Source organism: Hakea prostrata, chromosome 2 (assembly GCF_041222555.1).
Source record: "Hakea prostrata isolate BN-2017 chromosome 2, UWA_Hpros_2, whole genome shotgun sequence".
In the NCBI taxonomy this organism is placed as follows: domain Eukaryota; kingdom Viridiplantae; phylum Streptophyta; class Magnoliopsida; order Proteales; family Proteaceae; genus Hakea; species Hakea prostrata.
The window spans coordinates 6,895,265-6,915,810 of record NC_142601.1 but is presented as its reverse complement, the minus strand read 5'-3'; the positions used below and the strand labels follow the sequence as shown (position 1 = coordinate 6,915,810).

The window sequence follows — 20,546 nt, the reverse complement described above, 5'->3', positions numbered from 1 at the left end:
GTGTATACTTGGATGTTACATTTTCAATGGTTTTTTTAGTAAACTAGTAGTTTTATATTGTTTATTATGCTTGAAATAGGTAGTATACAAGAATCCAAACCAATTTGAGCTCATATGAGGCCCAAAATTGAGGTTACAAGTGTGCAAAAAAAAGTGTCCAATTTCGGTCAAAATTTCGACTGAAACGTGGGAATTTCGACCAAAATTTTGTTCCTTGGATATATTTTCCATTCAATTCATTCAGTATTTATTCTTGATTTTGAAACTTTATTTCTTCAATTAATTATTGAATTATTTTTTTGCTCTTGATTCTGGGTTTGTGTGTTTTATTTATTATTGATGGTGTAACTATGATCTTATGGCTGTGGATCACACCTACGGGTTGTTGGAGCAGATCCGATGCCGTTAGGTGGGGTGTGACATGGCTAATTCCACACAAACTCAATTCAAAATCAAACCAACAAGACATCAATTCAATTAGGTTTAAGCTTTTCAATAATTAAGGTTTGACAACCTTATACCAATACAAATTCTACCATCATATGGAGAGGAAAATTTTCAACTCACATTGTTAGATTCATAACACGTATCTAATCTAAAAGTACAATCCTTTTTAATAGAAAATTTTTGAAAATGTAGAAATTCAAATCTTCTTTCACTTATTCAAAACAGAATTTTCTTTCTAAATTAGCCGTATATCATGAATCTAAACATGTAGGTTGGGAAATTTCTTCTCGAAACTCACCATAAACATTGGATTAGAAGAATTCAAATGTTTATTTATTTCCACAAGTTGCATCAGCCAACTTGTACGCAATTCTCTAATCCCTTGATGCAAGGATGATAGAACCTAAAACATTTTTCATATAAGCAAAAGAATTAAAAAAACAAAAAAAAAATACAACTAGCAAATAGATCAGAGAATATAAGGGCAATCAATTTCCTAGTTGGTGAACAAACTAATGTGAGTAATGTGGGACCTAGTCAAGTGGGACAATATTCCATCTGTGTCACGTTCCTTTGTCCTTTCAAATCACTATTGATGGGGACGTTTGGATATATGTTTCCACTTTTTATTTCTCAAAATAATTTTTAAGGTTACAGGTCTTTTGTTAAAAAAAAATCCACCATTAAATGATGAAAGATGCTGATTAAATGCAACTCCATAAAAGGGCAAACCAGGATAGACTCTGTGTTAGGAGATCATCGTTTCAGTTGAAATTTTAGGCAAATCTTGATTGGGTGGTCATATGCACTTGACATCATGATCAAATCAAAGAAAAGAACATTGCTTACTGGGGAACCTCCTTTTCTCAGTTTTCATTAATTTCAACGTATGGGTTCACCTGCACTTGTTGCTCTCAGTCCCTGTCTCTCTTTATTTTCAGTTAAGTTTCCCATCCTCCACCCAGCATGTAAGAAGAAATAGAGAGAATCTTGATAAGCTTTGTTTTTGTACACGCAATGGTGTTTGGCAGGCTCAGCTTTGGGATTAACGAGGATTCCAATTCTCAGGCCATCTGGTGAAACAAGGGACACCTGAGGAGGGGAAACCCAAAAATGACTTCAGCAATGAAGAACCTCAACAAATGTATAGTGATGTTAGCCTATTCGTTCCTTATTGATGTCTAGTGAAAGTCAAATCATAAATCTGAAGACCTTGGCATTTGACAATCCAGATTTACTGACACTCAAATGAACAACTAGTTCTCAAACCTGTGTTTGCAGCATCACCCACTGTTTTGACATTGTTCAATTCCCCATTCTACAGCATTTCAAAGGCCAACTCAAATACTTTTTTAAGCTTCTAATATCCCACCAAGATACCAATTCATAATGGATCTTTCACAACAGAATCTATGTTAGAGTTGGAAATACTGTCAACAAGTTGAGATGGTAAGAGATAAGATAGCAGGTTTTGTTGACCTGGAAATGCTAAACTAAACCACTGGGATACCAGAAAAAAAGAATTCAATAACAAGCATTGCTAAACCCTTCAGTCTAATGGAAGGAAACCCAGATATCGGCAATGAGATTTCAGACTTCAAAACTACAAGATAAGCATCCTTTAAGGAAGACTTTAATTGCACAACATATGATCTTTTTACACTAGTTTTTACAATGACATAATATGTAATATTTCCTTGACAATAGATAACATATGGTATCTACACAATCTAACTCAAAATAATTTTTTGGTTGTACATTTAACCTCCTGCAAAAATTAAATTAAGCGGGTGTAGAGGTGTTCAGTAGCTTCATCATGAAAGTGAACTGGATGTTTGGCGAGGTCTTTGGTTGGGGCCACTTTGCTCTTTCTGGCACCCTGATACATTTGAAACCCTGTCCTTTGTACAATTGGATGGCAGCAGGGTTGTTCACATCGCAGTGCAATGCAATGGCACGACAACCCCAGCTTCTTGCTTGTGCATCTGCCGCTGCTACAAGCCTCTTAGCTATCCCCTTCCGCCGATCCCTCTCTCGAACTGCAACATTTGATATGTATGCGATGCCCGTCCTGGGAAAATTATTTCATGCCTAGGTAAGATTTTTGAAAGCAACAGAAACCTTAGTAATGTAAACACTGATAAAAAGTAGTATTCTGATTTCGTTTTGACATGGGCAAGTTCTTTCTTGGGTAAAACTGGCCAGTGAGGAGGAAGTTCTTGCCACACCAGCTGCCAGTATTACAGTACTGTAAACCTGTTACAATAAAAGACAATAAATTTTGCTGTTTTCATTTAGGCTACATTATCTTTAGGGAAAATAAAGGGTGGTTAACTTCATCATCAAGTCCAGAGATGGATTAATTTCAGGTAACTGGCATCCCTCTTGAACATGGTTGCTTGTAAATCATTTGATGATATCCCTAGATGAAAGCTCATGCAATAAAATATCCAACCAGAGAATAGTCATCCAATTTATCCACTAGCAGGTAGCTCACATCAATGTAAAGTACTAATGGAATTGACCATGAAAGAAAGGAAAAAATTAACTTCTTTGCAGAATATATATTATACACACTTTTTTTGCTCGTTCCTGAAAATAGAATCTTGGGTTTCCTCCTGGTAAAGATTAAGTCATAAAACACGAAACAATCAGCCTATATTAATCATGTCCAAGGTTAAGGTTTTAGTCTTTTGATGCCACAAAGAAAGTCTGAAAAAGACATAATGGAGGGAGAGGTTTCATTTCTTTATTTTCATTCTAATGCGAAAAACTTGCAAGGGATCAATGAAAAAGGTAGTACTTTTGAAGGAACAAGCATACTGGGAAAGAAATTTCAAGAGTAGATACCTGACGTATTCATGATAGGAATGCAGTACTGTGCAGCCACGAATCATCATTTTTTATCAAGATACATTTGTTATGTAATTTTTCTATAAAAGTGGATCTACAAATACGACCATGCTACAGTCTGTTTGTGGATTAGCCAATCCTGACACCATGCATTTGAGGCAAGATCTAGTAACTTTTCGCCCTCATTCCTCCAAAAAGTGTGGACATTCTTTGTGACAAAAAAAAATGCAGAGTTCAGCTAAATCAGTTCTTTCACTAATTCAAGGTTCATATGCAGCCTAAAAACCTTTGCTCATTAAATGCAACAAGACATAAATCATGGCTAAACTTAGAACTAGGTGCAAGTAGAAGTATGCAGTCCAGCAATACTTAAGTTGAATTCTGGTATAAATGCACATAGAGGTGATACTCCAAAGCTACATGATGCTGCATCCACATTTCGAAGCTAGATTCAAACTTCCAATGTTGGATTCTTATCAAATCTAATCATGTCCAAGCAGTCAACCCTGAAATTTTGAAATTTTCCTTTTGAGCGTCTTGAGACACTTGGCATTTTGTAAAAAGTAGAGCAAAATTGGTTAGATTCTGAAAATTTTGAAAATTCCAAAATATCCAGAAATCAAAACCAACCTCCAATTTATAATTTGAAGCACGGTATCATGGAATAACTGGTACAATCCTTAGAAGGGCCTGCTATGGTGGGTTTCACAGAAAGACAATTAGAAGAATAGGAAAAAAATGGAAGGGAAAACTCTGTCAGACATAGTCACACAAGCTTTAATGGCAAACTTCAAAACTAAGCACCCTATGGTTACAAGGAAATAAATAAGCAATATGGAACTACCTAAGAAGCTATATGTAATCTATCAACAACAAAGTAAATAGAGTTTTACTAATATTACTAATTCCAGCCCTTCCTAGACTAGAAAACTGGTTTAGGCCAAACCTTTGGTCTAGGTTTCCAAAGAGGATTATGTTGATCCAGCTGGGCAAAGGCTACTGCATCAGCTCCCTTCTTCTTAAAAGAACTCAATGGTGACCAAGGAGACCATCTGAAACTACTAGCTTAAGGAGGAATGATCCCATTGCTTTCTTACACCTAAAGTTAGGGAGGTCCTTGGTAGAAAGAAGATTCATGGCTTGTTGCATTGCTTGAAAGGGTAGGTATTCGCCCATTGACAATGTTGGGTCTTTTTTCCATTAGGAGTCAACGAAAAATGTAAGGGGGTGTTTGGTTACTTGAGTTTAGAGATTTCAAAATTTAGAGACTTCAAATCTCTAGAGTCATGGTCGAAAATTAAGCGGAGTTTGAATTTTGGAATGAAATTCTAGATTTATCCGAAAAAAATATTTATTGAATTATGGTTCAAATCTTTAAGGATGAGCACTGACACTACCCATAAATGTTCAGTGAATCTCAGTTCAAATCTAGAATGAAATAGGTGATCAGACATCTATCAGTAACCTTCGAAAAAGGATGAGCACTGAACTATGTTCATGAATTCAGTAATGAAATAGGTGATCAGACATCTATCAGTAACCTTGAGGTTTGTTTTGTTCACCCATGCAATTTTGTAAGGGGTTGGATGTGGCTTTGCCTACAATCCCAACTTATGAATAGCTTCTTCAAAATCAACATTAGCACAACTACTACAAACCATCACCATGGCGCATATTGCTCATTAAACTTCACAAGGAACTGGAAAACACTGTTGTGGCACCAATCTTCATCTTCAATATTCTTTCTGAGTAATGAAAACAAGACAAAGGACATAAGCATATGAGTAATCATTATCATTGTTAGTAACTTCATTTAGTGGCTACTCCACTGATTGATCAACTGTCTCAGATCCAAGATGCTCTTCTGGAATATAAGAATAGATTTATCCTTATCAATATAAGGTGCCCCACAAGAGTACTGATATGGCCATGGCCTTTACACCTAAAACACTTAATGGAAATTGTATACATCAAAAAAGGTGAAGGCTAGTCCGAACTATACTGAAATAAAATCTAGTAGGCCTAGTAGATGGAGAAGATAGTGAGTCAGGTCTTCTCTTATGTAACAGACTGCTGTGGGCAAAAAGTTATCACCCTTAGAATGTGTCAAGAAAATTCCTTGAATAATATGGTTTCCTCAAACTTTCCTCAACTTGATATGCCACCTGAACTACATCCCACATGGTAAACAATATACTAGTACAGGTGTGGCACTAATATGTGGGTGCTAGCCATTACAAAACTATGCCACAAGGACTTCCTCATTCCCACTCAAACTCAGAGCACATGGCTAAATAATAGAATCTAGCAACACAATCCTCCACTGACAAGCTTTCTCATCTCAGCAACATAAACTTAAGGTGCATAGGCTGCTTGTAACCACCAATCAGTTGGTTGGGATCTTCAGTCCATAGCAATTTGCATCTTTAGCCCATTGTAGTAGCTTAGCCGAGAACTGGAGTACGGTTTTCTTGTTGGTGTTTGATCCACGAAACATGAGTTGTGCCTTTCAACTAACATTCGATAAGAATTGATTTACTGGCCTCTAGAAGGTTACAACATCCAAAGAAAATTTGGAACTATGAACCCAATCAAGACATTCTTCCAAATTGTGGTCTGTATAAGAATCAATGACTATAAACTTTACAACTTTGTCTATTCTTGCATCATATTGTCCATATGGTAGTGGTGGTGGTGTGGAGTTGGAAGAATCCCCAGATTGCATGGAACTCTTTCCCTCATTTGCAGCCTCTAACAATCAATTGAAGCTTGCATAGGTTCCATTATAATCTGAAGGGAAGTAACAGCTATAGTGACTTTGTCAAATTTGCCATAGGCTGCCATGATAAAGGAAAAACAAGAGAATACTCAGAAGCAAAGGAGAGAATGGCAAGACAGTGAATAAATCATAGTTTTACAATGGCAAATTTGTAATTAAGCTAATCCCTAAATGTGAATGGTAAAATCATAAATAAGACAACCTAGATAATAGGATAGCAATAGTATGATTTTGGATATTAAGAATTAGAAACATGCAGTGGATGGGCAGGGGTATACTTGGAAACAAGGAAAAACTTTAAGCCTGAGAGAATTAAAACAAAGGAAGGAGATCAGAAAGGGTTCATGGTTAGGAGAAAAGAGGGGAGTGTTTCTATGTTACAGTTGCTAAAACACAGAGAAGGAAAAGATGGTGAACTTTAGGGGAGATGATGGAGCTTGCTTTCTACTGCTGTTCCATTCCTCTTCTTCCCTTCCTCCCCCTTTTTTACCGGATATCAGCAGAATCAATGCAGCAAAGGAAAGGGGTAGCAATTAATCTGAATCCTGAGGGATTAGGGAGATGAGTGCAAGGATTCTTTTATCTTATTTTGTTTTATTTTTTCGCTGCTACAACAAAGAGGTTGCTTTTGGGGTTCAGAAGACAAGGAAAGATGTAGGATCCTTTGCTCTGATACAGGGTCAGGGCAGACTTTGGAAAGACCTGCTCTGGTGGGCTTTCACAGAGAGAGAGATAGAGAGAAGAAAAGAAAGAAGAATGGGGAAGGAAAAACCCAGTCAAACTTATTCGAACAAACTTCAACAGCAAAGTTCAATAATCAAACATCAAAACCGGAGTATTCTACAGCTATAATGAAATAAATAAGCAATAGGCTTTGCTGAAAAGTAGAAACCTAACTAGAATAGAAAGCAACTGAAATAAGAAACTAACCATAATAACTGTACTCAAAACTAGGAAACAACCTATGACACTCTATGTTATCTATGCACAATAAAAAAAAAAAAAAAAAAAAATTACTAATATTACTAATCCAGCCATCTCTAGATCAGAAAACTGGTTTAGGCCCGCCCTTGGTCTGGGTTTCTAAGTGGATCATGTTGGTCCAGCAAGAAAATTTCATCTAGGTACCCAACAACCATAAAACTAAGAACAGGAAAGCAATTCCCCTAAACCGGGGAAGATGTGAATAAAAAAAGTATCATTCTGCTTTGCTAATGGAAGCATGATATTGCATAAAGATATTGAAATTTCTAGTACCAACGAAGGACAGACTACCATTATGTGCTCCACATGAGTTCAATTGCCAAACAACGTACAGCCTGTCAACAGCAAACATGGATGCTATTGTATTTGGTCAAAGCACTCTAGCTAGATGGAGAAAGACCAGAAGGCCTTTTCAGGAATGAAAAAAAAAGTGTATGCAGCTTGGAGGGCAAAAAAAAAAGTACATTGGATGTTGGTATCAATAACAATGATGTATAAAAGCTTCAATGAAACTTCTTGACTAGGAAGAACAGGAAGACAAACTAAGTACTGCCTCATGGGCTGGGAAGAAGAGAAGAGGAGAGAGAGAAAGGGAGGGGGGGGCTGCAAACCCACACTGTTAAGCTTCATCTTTTTTTCTATTCCATGCTCAATAAGCTGATTACAAGTATTTGAATAATAAAACAGATACTTTGATGTGAAAGCAACTATAATAGGACTCTTGGCAATTTAAAACTAACTAAAACTTATCCTAGATATCCTACCCAAATTAAAAATCTGATTACATGATTATCCCAATAAATAAATAACAAAATCCTAAATCATCTCTAAAACTCTCATGAAAACAATTCCTATTTTATCTCCTTGCAAGCTGGAATTGGGGCCCACCAAATACAAAGAATTATCTCCATAGGTTACTGTTCATGTTACTGTAGTGCAAACAGTAAATTCTGGTTGTGCTGCATCAAGAGGTGTATCAACTCAACTCGGAGATACAGATTCTTTCTGTTTAGAAAACGAACCACAACCAATTGAAAATTTGGACACTGTGATGCTTTTAAGAAGGGGAAGCTATATGAATGACATTCAGAGAAAAGAAAATTTGAAGCAGTTCTTGGTGAAAGATTATGGTGGATTGTACTGACAATGTGTGGAAAGGTTACTGGTTTGGTAAATAAAGACATTGTAACCTTATACATTGTTCGTAAAAATGATTATCAGTCCCTGCTTTCCTTAATAGAAGGTAGAGAGCTCTGAGTGACTGGGAGTTCAGAGAATGCTTGCTGCTTTTTCAGATGGCTTGTAGAGTCCATTAAAAAGGTAGGTGATTGATTATGGGTTTGGAAGAATGGGAATAAGAATTTGGTGGGGAATTTATACTGATTGATCAATTGTAGTGGAGAGGTTCCATGGACCAATAACAGGATTGACCCAACAGGGTTCCCTCTGGAACTTAGCTTTTTCAATGGCTTCCATCCTCAACATGGAATTGACTACCAACATACGGAAAACTGCACATAACAATTAATAAGAGCATTATGCAAAGAATTGACAGCTGAGACTCCTCAGTCCTCTGTTTCTTGATCTCCAGTTAATAGCGTATCAGATTTCTATATTACCATGTGATCAATGTGTCTTGCCTGATGTCATTGAAATTATACAAGTTATTTTTCCCTTCGCCTTATATATGGACTAAGTACAGAAGCCAATGGTTCCTCCTACGATCATATCTTCAGCAAAGACAGATTCGGCACAAATTCCCAGCAGAAACGTAATTTCGAATCAACAATGCCCAGTAAGGAGACCTATATTCAAAAAAAATTGAAAAGTCTACAGGCATATGCATAAGGTTTCTTTCATCTTAACCAATCCTGCTAGCATTTGAAAATGACTTAGGTTTCCAAGAAGCATTCAAAACCAATCAAACTCACCTTCTTTGACGAAGGGGTCCCCTCCGTGGAAGGAAGTCAGCAACAGTGTCTATTGTCAATATCCCAGCCACATACCCCTTATTTAAACTGAATTTCTCAATGAAGCTTCCAATTTTGAAGTCATCCACACCGAAGAAGCTATAATCAACGCATCCACCAGTAACGGCAACAAGACAAGTTCTTCTGCAACCGGTGGGAACAGAGAATCCCGATAGCATGGCCACCAAGCGGTCAACTCTAAGGGCTAAATCTAAAGGAAATGAGTAGTTAGGAAAGAAGGAGCTACAGTGAGTCTCAGCCACATCCCAATAATCCTCCAACCGGGCCTCCCGAACAACTATCCCGGGACACACCGTCGGAAACAATTCAACCGCTTGACTCGCTCTGCAAACTCCTACAGCGAAAATTCGGTCCTCATTTGAAAGGGAAAGAACATCCATCGAATAATTGGCGAAGAAATCATACACTTATGCAGTCTAATTTTGGGTACTTTTGCTGTATTTTCTAAGAAAATGAAGGAACCAGTTCAGATTTACCTGATGGGTATGAAGTGCAGAGACGTGAAGAAGATCGAGAGGGTCGCTCATCATCTCCGAAGCGTGAAAGAGGAAGCCGTGTTGTTGGTAGTGGTGGTGAGTGAAGTGGTAAGAAGTGAAGAGAAGTCGGTGTTGTTTTGGTGAGGTTGCTTAACAAGGTTGGAGACGGAGATGGCGTTGGAGACGAAGAGATAACCATTGTTACGGTCATCTGTGTTCTTGTCTTGCGTTGTCTATATCTGATTGCCCAGGCCAGCTGAGCCCAACTCATTCACTAGATTCTCAAGATTCCACCGTTTTGGGAACGCCTTTGTCAGTTCAAACGAGGAGAAGAAACACAAGAAGATTCTTTCAGCAAGTTTTCATAACATCCGTCGGATCAGAATCATTTCACTTAATCGGTACCATCTAAATAAAAATGTTCTACTTATCTCAGATTTTACCCAAAAAATAAAATAAAAATAAAAAAAAACAAACTTCTATGGTTATATACCTACCAAAAATAAAATATTATGTAGACTTCCTTTGAACAAGTGTTTTAGAAGAACAAAACTATCCAACCATAAATGTAAAGTATTTTCTTTTTTAAATCTTCAAAATCAGTAACTTTATATGAGGGGCGGAGACTATTACATATACATATACCACAGGAAGTCACAAGAAGTGTTGAACCCGTAACTTATTCATTAAGAAGTGTTAACTTATTCACTAAGTAGCGCTAGTCATTGCGAACTCTACAACACATCAATAGTAAATGTATGATAGATATTAAATCTCTATAATTAAAAGAACCAATCAAATAAACATAAATAAACTTGCCCCTACATTTTTGTAGAAATAAATTAACTTGCTAAGAGATTAATCAATGAATCATTGGGATAATGTTACTTTGTTTTAGAGTGAATACAAGTTTGCATTTTTCTTATTGTTTCAAGGAAATGATTCTTTAAATTAAGAAGGTATGATAGATAGGAGTATTTTTGTCTTCCAAAAAAAAAAAACTTACTGATAAGAAGATGGATGATGGAGATACCCTACATTCACCTGTATAATTCTCTACGAATAAAATACATACAATGCATAACTATAATTTTGAAGTTTAGGATACAACTTTTAAAACAAACTTTAAATTATGAAGCATTTAGTCATTTTAACACAAATTGAGTTATTTGATCATATTTTAAACTTGATTTGAATTTCACTACAGATTTTAAATAGACTTCGATCAAGGGGAATCAAACATAATAGATTAGGCAGTAGGAACCACACCCTAGTTTCGACCCCCCCCCCCCCCTTTTCCAATTTAAGGGAGGTAATGGATGATAAACATTTCTGATGGAAGAAGATGAATAGGAGGGAATAGATGAGGTTCTTTTATATCTGGGAAAATGGTGACATACATATAAGCATGAACGAGGAAAACATTCATGTTGACCTAGCAAATTTGATTTGTTTTACAAAATACATTCATGAAGACGCTAAATGGTTGATTCCGCTCTAACCAAAAAACAGAACTGTATGATTCTCGCATAAACAGCTATACAGGCCAACATAAGAGAAGCCTGAAGCAATTAAATATGAAGTTTTAAAAATTAAGTGGACGATCACCACTATCAAATCAAAACTTTGTGTTTTCTAATTTCTAAGCAGAAATACAAGAACCCTTCCCTCATCGCCTCCACACCAAATATTTGAAATATAACACCACCATTCAGCAACAAGTCGTAGATATGGAACAAAACGATAATCAGGTCTCAGAATGAGACAGACGGCTCTACTCCTCATTGTCACGAACAGGTCTCAGAATGAGACAGACGGCTCTACTCCTCATTGTCACGTTCATCTTTGAAAAGCTTTATCATGTCGTCTATTCGCAAAATTGTAATAGCAGCTTCGGTTGCAAACTGAAATAAAGAATTCAGGTAATAAATATATTGCTAAAGAACCAACTTAAGCTTCATTGATATTCATACCAAGTCTCTGTCTCTACCTGTAAAATCTTCACTTTGCTCATTGCAGGCTCAATCACCCCAGCTTCTAAGTTGTTCCGGATGGTTCCCTTGGATAAGTCTAACCCCATGCTGCAATACAGGGAGTAAGAAGAGAAATTCAAGATCTTTTTAAACCAAAACTGCTCTTATCATTGATAACTGATACTATTGCCACCTACAGAGGAACACATCCCCAAAGTATTATTGGATTCTTTCCTTCGCACAATCAATGTTCAAATGCTTCCTATTGATGTCCACTCAAAAAAAGCACACAAGTAAAAAAGAAAAACAATCATGTTCAAACTTCAAATACCCAAAGGTTGACTTGATTCTGGAAAGAAAGGACAGTGAACACGGTAGCCACTAGACTATCACATTTTCCAAGATGATTAACATGTTCTCTCAACAACTCCAAACTTAAAGAGAGAAAATCCTAGGACTAGAATACAATGGTAAAATTATCAACAGGAACGTGATACAGTTCAGAAAAACAAGGCAGCTAGCAGCAAGCCAGGAAATTGGAGTAGACCAAGAATGGACCAAAATATTTGATTTCGAGTGCTCAATGGGATATACGGGTCAGGAGCTTAATATTTTTGGCTTTCTACTGTAGTGGACATAGTTGTCAAGGCAACCAGGAAACCTGATGCATTGGAGGGGACCCAGATGCAAGCTAACACACTGACCATGAAAGCATCGCAGCACCAGCTTAAGCAACCACTAGGTAATGGACAAATTATATAATTTTGATTATTCTTTAATTCACCAGTGATTATCAGAAGCATGAGTAAATATGCAGTCCAGTCATAATTTTTATTTTGTTCAGCTATAGAAAACATCCTATTTTGGAAGAAAAATAGCTTTTAACGGAATCCTCATTAAATGCATGAGATTTTCTTATTTTGCTATTTTATGGACATTATAATAAAGTGCAAGGGGTTAAATTACCCCTGATTTGAACAATTTGTTAAACTTGTGCTTTCACAAGGGGATCACTACCTCATAATAGAAATTAATATTTTGAACAACCAATTTAGTGTTTGAGCTCATCCATTGATCCCAACATATTTGAGACCCCTTCCCCCTTGGGTTCCCTTTGTACGAGGCTTCCCCCCCCCCTTTGTGCGGATATTTCCAACCCCTATCATTGATGCTCCCACAGCCAGTAGCTATAATGTCTAACATCCTCATATGGAACATAAGGGAGCTCAACTTCCTTGCCAAACAAACCGATATCAAAAATACCATTTGTGAGTCAAAGGCCTCTTTTTGTGCCCTACTTGAGACCCATGTTCATAGTGATGATGCAAGTTGGATTGGCCACTCCATTGCCCCTTCTTAGTCTTCTCTCTAATTCCAATCTCTCTCCTAACGGCTGCATTTGGGTTCAATGAGACCCGCCCAAATTCTAGGTCACCCACCTGGCTTCCTGGCTGCAACTCACGCACTTTTGCCTTCCCCCCCCCCCCCATCCTCAGCATCCTCCTCCCTATTATCTATGGCTTCAACTAATCTTCAAATCGCACCCCCCTGGTGATGATGACTTGCGCTCTATCTCTCTCCCTCCACCAAAGGCCACCCTTGGGGTATGAGTGGCGACTTTAACATTGTCCACTTCTCATAAGAGCAAGCTAGAGGCTGCCCCTGGACCCTGCAGCAGTTGACACCTTCAACCCTTGAAATGACTATACCTGTCTAACTGGTCTGGCCACCTACTTTAGTGGCATAACCACAAGATTGGGTCTGACCACATTGCTTCCAAGCTTGATCGCTTCTTAGCCAATGACTCTTGGCTCTCCTACTTTCCTGGCCTCCCATGCCTCATTTTCCTTCCCAAGTCTCTTTGACCACTCTCCCTATTTCCTTCACGTTCAAAACTCTCTTCCTTCTTCCCCAAACCCTTCAAATTCTTTGACATGTTGACTCTTAACTCCTTTCTTTCCCATTATTAAAGAAGTATGGGATAAGCCTATCCACTGTCACTTTGCCTTTGCTCGTAAGCTTCGGAACACTAAGGAAGCCCTCCGCTCTTGGAATACCTCCACTTTTGGAATAATCTCCTCTAGGGTCTCCTTATGTCGCTCCAATCTCTTGAGGGTCCAATCCCTACTCCAAGGGGACCCCCCCCCCCCTTTAACCCTTCCCTTGCAGAGGATGAAAAGTCAATCTCCTTAGAGCTATCCTCACTTGCCTCCCAAGAGGAGAGTTTACTCCGCCAAAAATCGAGAATCAAGTGGGTTGAGCTTGGGGATTCTACTACTACCTACTTTCATTGTTCCCTAAAATCTTGCCACAACTTCAACTCCATTCCTCTCCTCCATGCTAGTAATGGCTCATGGGTTTCCAATCCACCCAGAATTGAGGCGAAAGTAGTTCCCTTCTTCTCTGGCTTCCTCTCTCCCCCTTGGTCTCCTCTCCCTTCTTTCCCTTGCTCAACAAATTTGTTGATCCCACCTTCCAAGATTTCCTCCGATCATTCCCTCCTCTGAGGAGATCCTTTCTGCTATCCATTCCCATATAAAGCCAACATAGCCCTGGACCCCGATGGCTTTAGTATGGGCTTCTTCCTTACCGCTTGGGATTTCATTGAGGAGGACCTTGTTCATGTTGTCCGAAGTTTCTTCTTATAGATTCAATCCTTCCCAGCTCTTCTCCACTAACAAAACCTTTCTCTATCTCATCCCCAAAAAGCCTGGGGCTTCTTCTATCTCAGATTTCCATCCCATATCCCTCTATAATCTCCTCAACCAATTCATCTCTAAAATCCTAGCAAGAATGTCATGTCCTCCCTTTTGAGCGCTAATCAATCCACTTCCATCCCCGGTCATAGTATTGCGGATAATATCCTCCTTTGTGTGGAGATTGTCAAGAGGGTTTGATTGGGTTGCCCACTCCCCGCCTTCTTTAAGGTGGACCTCCAGAAACCCTTTAACTCTATTCGTTGGGACTTTATCAATGAATTGGGCTGCATTTGAAGTTGAGAAATTTAGGGTATTTCCAAAAGTAAAGAATGAGAATCTAACATTTTTACTGACCAGAATGTAACTAAACTCGAACGATTTTGATTGGAGATTATGGGAAATAATCAGTAAACCAGAATCAGTTTCTGATGGCTAAATTGGGCTGGACAAATTTTAGGATTTTGCACGAAGAACAAGAGAAAGATTTTCTATGGTATGTGGAGATGAGGCCCATGAGGGGCTGCAATAAGGATCGAATTACCAACAGGAAGGGGATTGTTTGATCCAAAGTTGAAGATTTTTCTATGAATTGAAGATGGTACAAATGATTTAGGTCTTGTAACAAATGACAAATAGGGAAGGAACAGTTAGGGTTCAGGGTGCTAGTGGATTAGCAAGGAGGGTAGGAGAAATACTCCGAGTTGTGAACAAGAAATTGAACAAATAGGGAAACGAAGGAGCAGTGGAGGGCCTTGGCTGGGAGGTGAAAGCTAGTGGATTAGCAAGGAGGGTAGGATGATATTCAACTTCCTGATTGTTGATGAACAGAAGGTTGAAAATTGAACCTCAAACTTGCAGGTTTTCCAGCAACTTAAGGAGTCTTCAATAGAGAAAGACCTTGGCAGATTGGGAAAGGAGATGAAAATTCAATGGAGGGGAAGGGGAAACTGAACAGCCATCACAAGGCTAAGCAATACTCAACATAATAATCTTATTTACCAGTTCATTTCCATGGAAGGCCCCAGCAATGACCAATTTCCAAAACTAGAGTCACACTATAAAGGGAAAAAAAAGGACTTGACCAATTCCCTCAACCTGTTGGCTAACTTGTGTGTGTGTGTGTGTGTGTGTGTTGTGCATAAAAACTAAAGATGATGAATAATGTATAACCAAATAACGGCATTAAATTATTACTATTATAAAAGATAATGATTCTTACACATTGTGAAAGTTTCATATCCATGAAGAATACTGAATGAAACAAAGGATGTTGTTCTAGAGTTCCTTGAAGAGTATTTCAATCCAAAAGTGTGAAAAAAACATCCTTTGTTTCATTCAGGGTAAAAGAAGAAGAAGAAAAAAAGGAATGTGGTTACTTAGTTGTATTAAATTTCCTTAAAAAATGGCAGGCTGATAGTAAGGATTAGATAGGATATTTTCCTTTTTGGTTAGAATTTCATTGGGAGAAGATTAGTTAGGATTCCTAGTTAGTTTCCTGTTTCAATTCATGGTAGATTTCATGTGTCAGAATGCCTAGTTTATTGGGGATCTGAATCAAATCGTAGAATTTTATTATTCAAACCCCCTTTGAGGAAAGAAAAAGTACATTAGAATTCAGAATTATGGGTATCTGTTTGGAAGCTAATGCTCCTATTTTCATGGTAGACTCTGGTTCAAATCCAAATCTGAACCCTAGAAGATCATCAACCAGAAATCCCTAACTTTGCTCAACGAACTGCTATTTTTCAAAAGCCTTTAACTGAGGCTGAAACATAGTTGTCATGGCGACGAGGCGGTTTTAGCAAGTTGAGGCGATGAGTCGACGAGGCGCCCTTCGAGGCGCTTTTGAGGCGGTCAAGGCGTTTTAAGTGAAATTTTTACTTTTTAGTGTACATCTCATACACTAATTCATTATAAACCTATCATATCTTATATAATAAAAAAATTAATATTAGCCATTTAGTCTACCTCAAGTCATCCAACATACTACAAACCACACATAGTAGGTCCTAAATAAATTCCAAGTATCATACTACTTGGAGTAGGAATAGGATGCAATAACCAGATAGTAGGTTCAGAGTATGAAAGATGTTGAATGACCTTTAAACAACAGTAATCAAATACTACTTGGAGTTCAAATACTACTTGGAGTAGGAATAGGATGCACAAACCAGATAGCAGGTTCAGAGTATGAAAGATGTTGAATGACCTTTAAACAACAGTAATCAAATACTACTTGGAGTAGGAATAGGATGCAGTAACCAAATAGCAGGTTCAGAGTATGACATCAGAACCAGTACATGAATAACAACCACGTGAAAGTCACAGAGAAGTAGCCATGTCACAGGAACCACAACAGAAACTTTAATTGCAATTTGCAAGTCACAGAGAAGTAAATAATCAGTTAATAATCTCCAAACAGAAATTAAACAATGAGTAGCAACTTATAACATTGTTAAAAACACAGAAGAAAAAAAAAAACATGCCGCCGACATACCGTCGCCTGAGATGGTGAACAAAATCACCGGAGGCCGTTGCAAAACGTTAGTGAATTAATGTTACAAATGATCCCATGTATTCCATGTAACATTTGTATAAGCATTCAGCCATTAGATTATTCCCAATTGGAATCTAATTTCCAATTTATTTTTGGCCTTTGATTTGGAATAAAAAATGGTGGGCAAAATGGGCTCCAACTGAGGCGAGTATTGCCTCAGACCCTCTAATGCCGCCAGGATGCCTAGGCCTTGACAACTATGGGCTGAAATTCAAATCAATCCTCCTATCCATATCAACATGTAAAGCCATTCCTCAAAGAGACCCACCCCACTGCCTCCAATAAAAGCCAATAGTGTCGTTCGAAAACAATCAGACCTAGTTCTGTTTAAAGGATCCTGGTGTACTCCTACCTTGCCTGGACGCCCAACCAAGGCAGCATTACTTCTGCCTTTACCTTAAATTGAAAAGGAATTGAACCATTGGTGGTCTTTTTTTTCTTTTCTTTTTTTCTTTTCTTTTGTTTGGGGGGGGGGGGGGAGAGGAGAGAGGATGAGAAACCATTGGTTCAATAAACATGACTAAAAGACTTTAAATTTAACTGAACCAGAATTTAACCATCGGTTCACCTATCCATTAGATCATCTCTTATCTTTGGATCATGGCATCCCCTCTGTTAGCCAAGAACTCAATCCAAACTTCCAGCCACATCAGAATATTAACCAGACCCTAATTTTTGAACACCAGGAACCCTAATTTCTAAACCTAGATCCAGCCAATAAAAAGTAAAAGTAGAACCCTCCAAAATTGGGACCATGTACACCCTATACACCCCCCTTGATACAAGTTACAACCATCTAACCACTGCAACTACCTCAATAAACTTCCTCACAACCCTAAACCCAAACTTTTTCAACAAGCCAACATTTAACCATCTAATTTGTTTCAAACTTCATAACCTTGTCTTATCCAAAGATCAAGGTTTCGGTTTTGACCTTGCCAAAAACCAAAATCTCGACGTTTCAACCGAAATTTTAATTGAAATCCAGTACTTTTTCAGCAAGGTTTCGTCCCTAGGTTTCAGGACTTATACGACCTCCATTTCAATTAAATTTCTTGCCTTCTACTTATTTAAAGCATAATAAACACAATGGAGGTAATATTTTGCCAAAAATACCACTAAAAAGTTATCATTCAACCATACTAACAAACATGGTGGGAGATCTTGCGAGATATCTCGCTATCGTGAGATAGCAAGATATCTCGCTATCATGAGATAGCGAGACGAGAGGGTCAGCGAGAGTTGAGAGATGGGAGATTTTGGTTCGAAATCTCGCCATCTCGCGAGATCTCGCTAATATCTCTTGAGCCTTTCTCTCGCCCTTCTCTCGCTGGAGCTTCAATTTTGGCCGAAAACTCGATTTTTGGCCAAAATTTGTTAAGGATTCAACATAACAAATCATCAACTCATCTACAACAACAGATTCAATCATATTTCAAGTGATCTTCAAGAAATGTAATATTTTTCCCCAAATTTGATTTTTTTTTTCAAATAGAAGGTTCTACAATGGTTGTATGAGTGGGGTATAAATATTTGTTGATGATCACGCTTTGATCTACACTTTCATGGGAAAAAAATTTAACTGTCATTATTATTTTTTTTTTGAATTTTCGTATTTAAAAAATATATTATCTAAAAAATTAAAATTATAAATTATAAATAAATACTTATGATATAATGTCATTATTATTTATGTTAAACTAAATTTAGAGTGCTACAATCTCATGTATTAATATTTTGATTATCGTGCTTGTTGTATTTATTTTTATTTTTTTATTTAAATAATTAAATAAAAAATTAAGAAAAATAATATTTTATCAAAAACTTATCTTTTTTTTTTTTTAAATGATGCTTATATTATGTAGTTTATTTTAAAAATACAAACATGACTGTTTGAGCATTGTATATATGTTACCTTATAACAAAGTGTGTGTTTTGTTGTTTTATAAATTATTTTTACATAAAATAATTATAAAAAATAATATGTTATTAAAAATTTATCTGTTTTTATTTTTTAAATGATGCTCATATTATGTAGTTTATTTTATAAATACAAACATGTATGTTTAAGCATTGTACATATGTTATCTTAAAACAAAGTGTGTGTTTTGTTATTTTATAAATTGTTTTTACATGTTTTTATGTATCTAAAAATTATTCTAATGATTATTTGCAAACATTCATGTATGTATTTCAGACTTTCAGTGTTGTACATTTGAATCTTAAATGGAAACTAGTGGGAGTGGCGGCACTGATAGTGGGACTCAGGACATTGCTTGGCAACATGGGGATCCACTGACTGCTGACAAGAAGAAATCCCGATGCAAGTATTGCCTCAAGACTTAGAATTCTGGTGGTTCAACCAGATTAAAGCAACATTTGGCTGGTGCTTACAAAGATGTTTCCAAGTGTCCCAAGGTTCCTTATGAAGTGCAAAAAGCAATTGCAGCAACTTTAAGGGGAAGGAAACAAAAAAAGTACGAGATGGCACAAAAACAAAGGGAATTTGAGGATACAGTGCTATCTAGACCTATTCTTGATGTTGATGAGGAATCAAGCGACGATGAAGAGAGGAGGGTTATGGGTGTTGAGTCACGTGCCGAGTGAAGACAGATGAAGGTTGCAATGGAAGCTAGCAGACAATCCTTACATGTTGAGAATATAAGGCAAAATTAACAGACAAGGGGAGCAGGTCGTTCTGGGTCAGGGGCATCCATGCCACCTAGACATAGTTTTCAGGGAATTGAGACTGAGAGGACCGAAAGGAGGAGGAAGACTAGATATTATGATTCCATATTTGACCAAGACCCCTCCCTCTTCAAGCAACAAGACATCTATCAGAGAAGCATTCCTTATATGTTTGCTAGAGGTAGAGAAGGCAGTAGGGAAGAGGAAGCTAGGTTGGGAATCAGCAAATTCATGCTCTACAACAACATTGCAACCAATGTAGCCAAAACACCACACTATCAAGGGATGATCAATGCAGTTGTTAGGGCAGGTGTAGGGGTTAAAGGCCCAACAGCTTGGGAAGTAATGAATAAATATTTACCCAAGGTAAAGCAGGAGGTGGATGAATATATTGGTTTATTAAAGGAAAAATGGAGTACATATGGTGTTATTGTGATGGCTGATGGATGGACTGGTCCTACTAGACAGTCCATCATTAATTTCATGTGAGTTGCAATAGAAAGACATCCTTCCTTAAGTCAGTAGATGCCTCAGATAAAATCAAAGATGCTAACTACCTTTACAAGCTTCTTAGGGAGGTGGTCCTCGAGGTAGGGCCAAAGAATGTTATCCAAATTGTCACAGATAATGGTGCTAATTTCAAAAAAGCTGGTGAAATGTTGATGAGGAAGAAGAGCAGCAGGATCCACCTCTTTTGGACACCATGCGCAGCACATTCGATTGATCTTATGTTGAAGGACTTGGGGAAAAGAAAGTCAATCAATACTGTGGTTAAGAGGGCTAGAAGGGTAAGAAATTTAATTTATAACCACGGTTATGTGCTGAAGATGATGAGGAACCACTGTAAGGGTGATCTAGTCAGACCTTGATTGACTAGATTCGCCACCAACTATGTAGCTCTGAAAAGCTTCCAAAAGAAAGTGGTGGGTCTACGGCACATGTTTGCAAGTGAGGAGTGGTTTGGTTGGCGTGGATCTAGCCATCCTGATGTAGTACTAGCCCAACAAACCATTGCTGATGATTCCTTTTGGAGGCAACTGAATAGAACACTGGGCATTATAGAGCCTATTGTGTTTGTTTTAAAGATGGTGGATTCAGA

The 20,546-nt window shown here is 37.6% G+C and overlaps 2 protein-coding genes across 2 annotated transcripts in view; both read right to left on the bottom strand.

Annotated features, from left to right (window-relative positions):
- Positions 1–1,813: 1,813 nt before the first annotated feature.
- LOC149023515 (GCN5-related N-acetyltransferase 4, chloroplastic-like) lies at positions 1,814–9,820 on the bottom strand. The gene is made up of 3 exons (XM_089144059.1): positions 9,531–9,820; positions 8,995–9,388; positions 1,814–2,518 (listed from the first exon to the last, which is right to left on the bottom strand). Exons 1-3 carry the CDS (start codon positions 9,799–9,801, stop codon positions 2,230–2,232), a joined length of 954 nt encoding a protein of 317 aa, XP_089000185.1. The 5' UTR covers positions 9,802–9,820; the 3' UTR covers positions 1,814–2,229.
- A 1,429-nt stretch (positions 9,821–11,249) lies between these two features.
- The window catches only part of LOC149023513 (T-complex protein 1 subunit alpha-like), a 40,753-nt gene continuing 31,456 nt past the window's right edge, over positions 11,250–20,546 (bottom strand). The window contains 2 exon segments of the mRNA XM_089144058.1: positions 11,250–11,434; positions 11,521–11,611. Of these exon segments, the coding sequence (XP_089000184.1) occupies positions 11,351–11,434; positions 11,521–11,611 (175 nt within the window). The 3' untranslated portion in view covers positions 11,250–11,350.

What these genes read in the sequence shown, in the direction of transcription:
- LOC149023515 (XM_089144059.1), bottom strand. Translation starts at nt 9,801, where the DNA reads ATGAGTTGGGCTCAGCTGGCCTGGGCAATCAGATATAGACAACGCAAG. An exon ending in CTGCACTTCATACCCATCAG is followed by an intron (nt 9,389 to 9,530) that starts GTAAATCTGAAC and finishes TTTTCGCTGTAG; the next exon opens with GAGTTTGCAGAGCGAGTCAA. An exon ending in GGACCCCTTCGTCAAAGAAG is followed by an intron (nt 2,519 to 8,994) that starts GTGAGTTTGATT and finishes TAATTTTCCCAG; the next exon opens with GACGGGCATCGCATACATAT.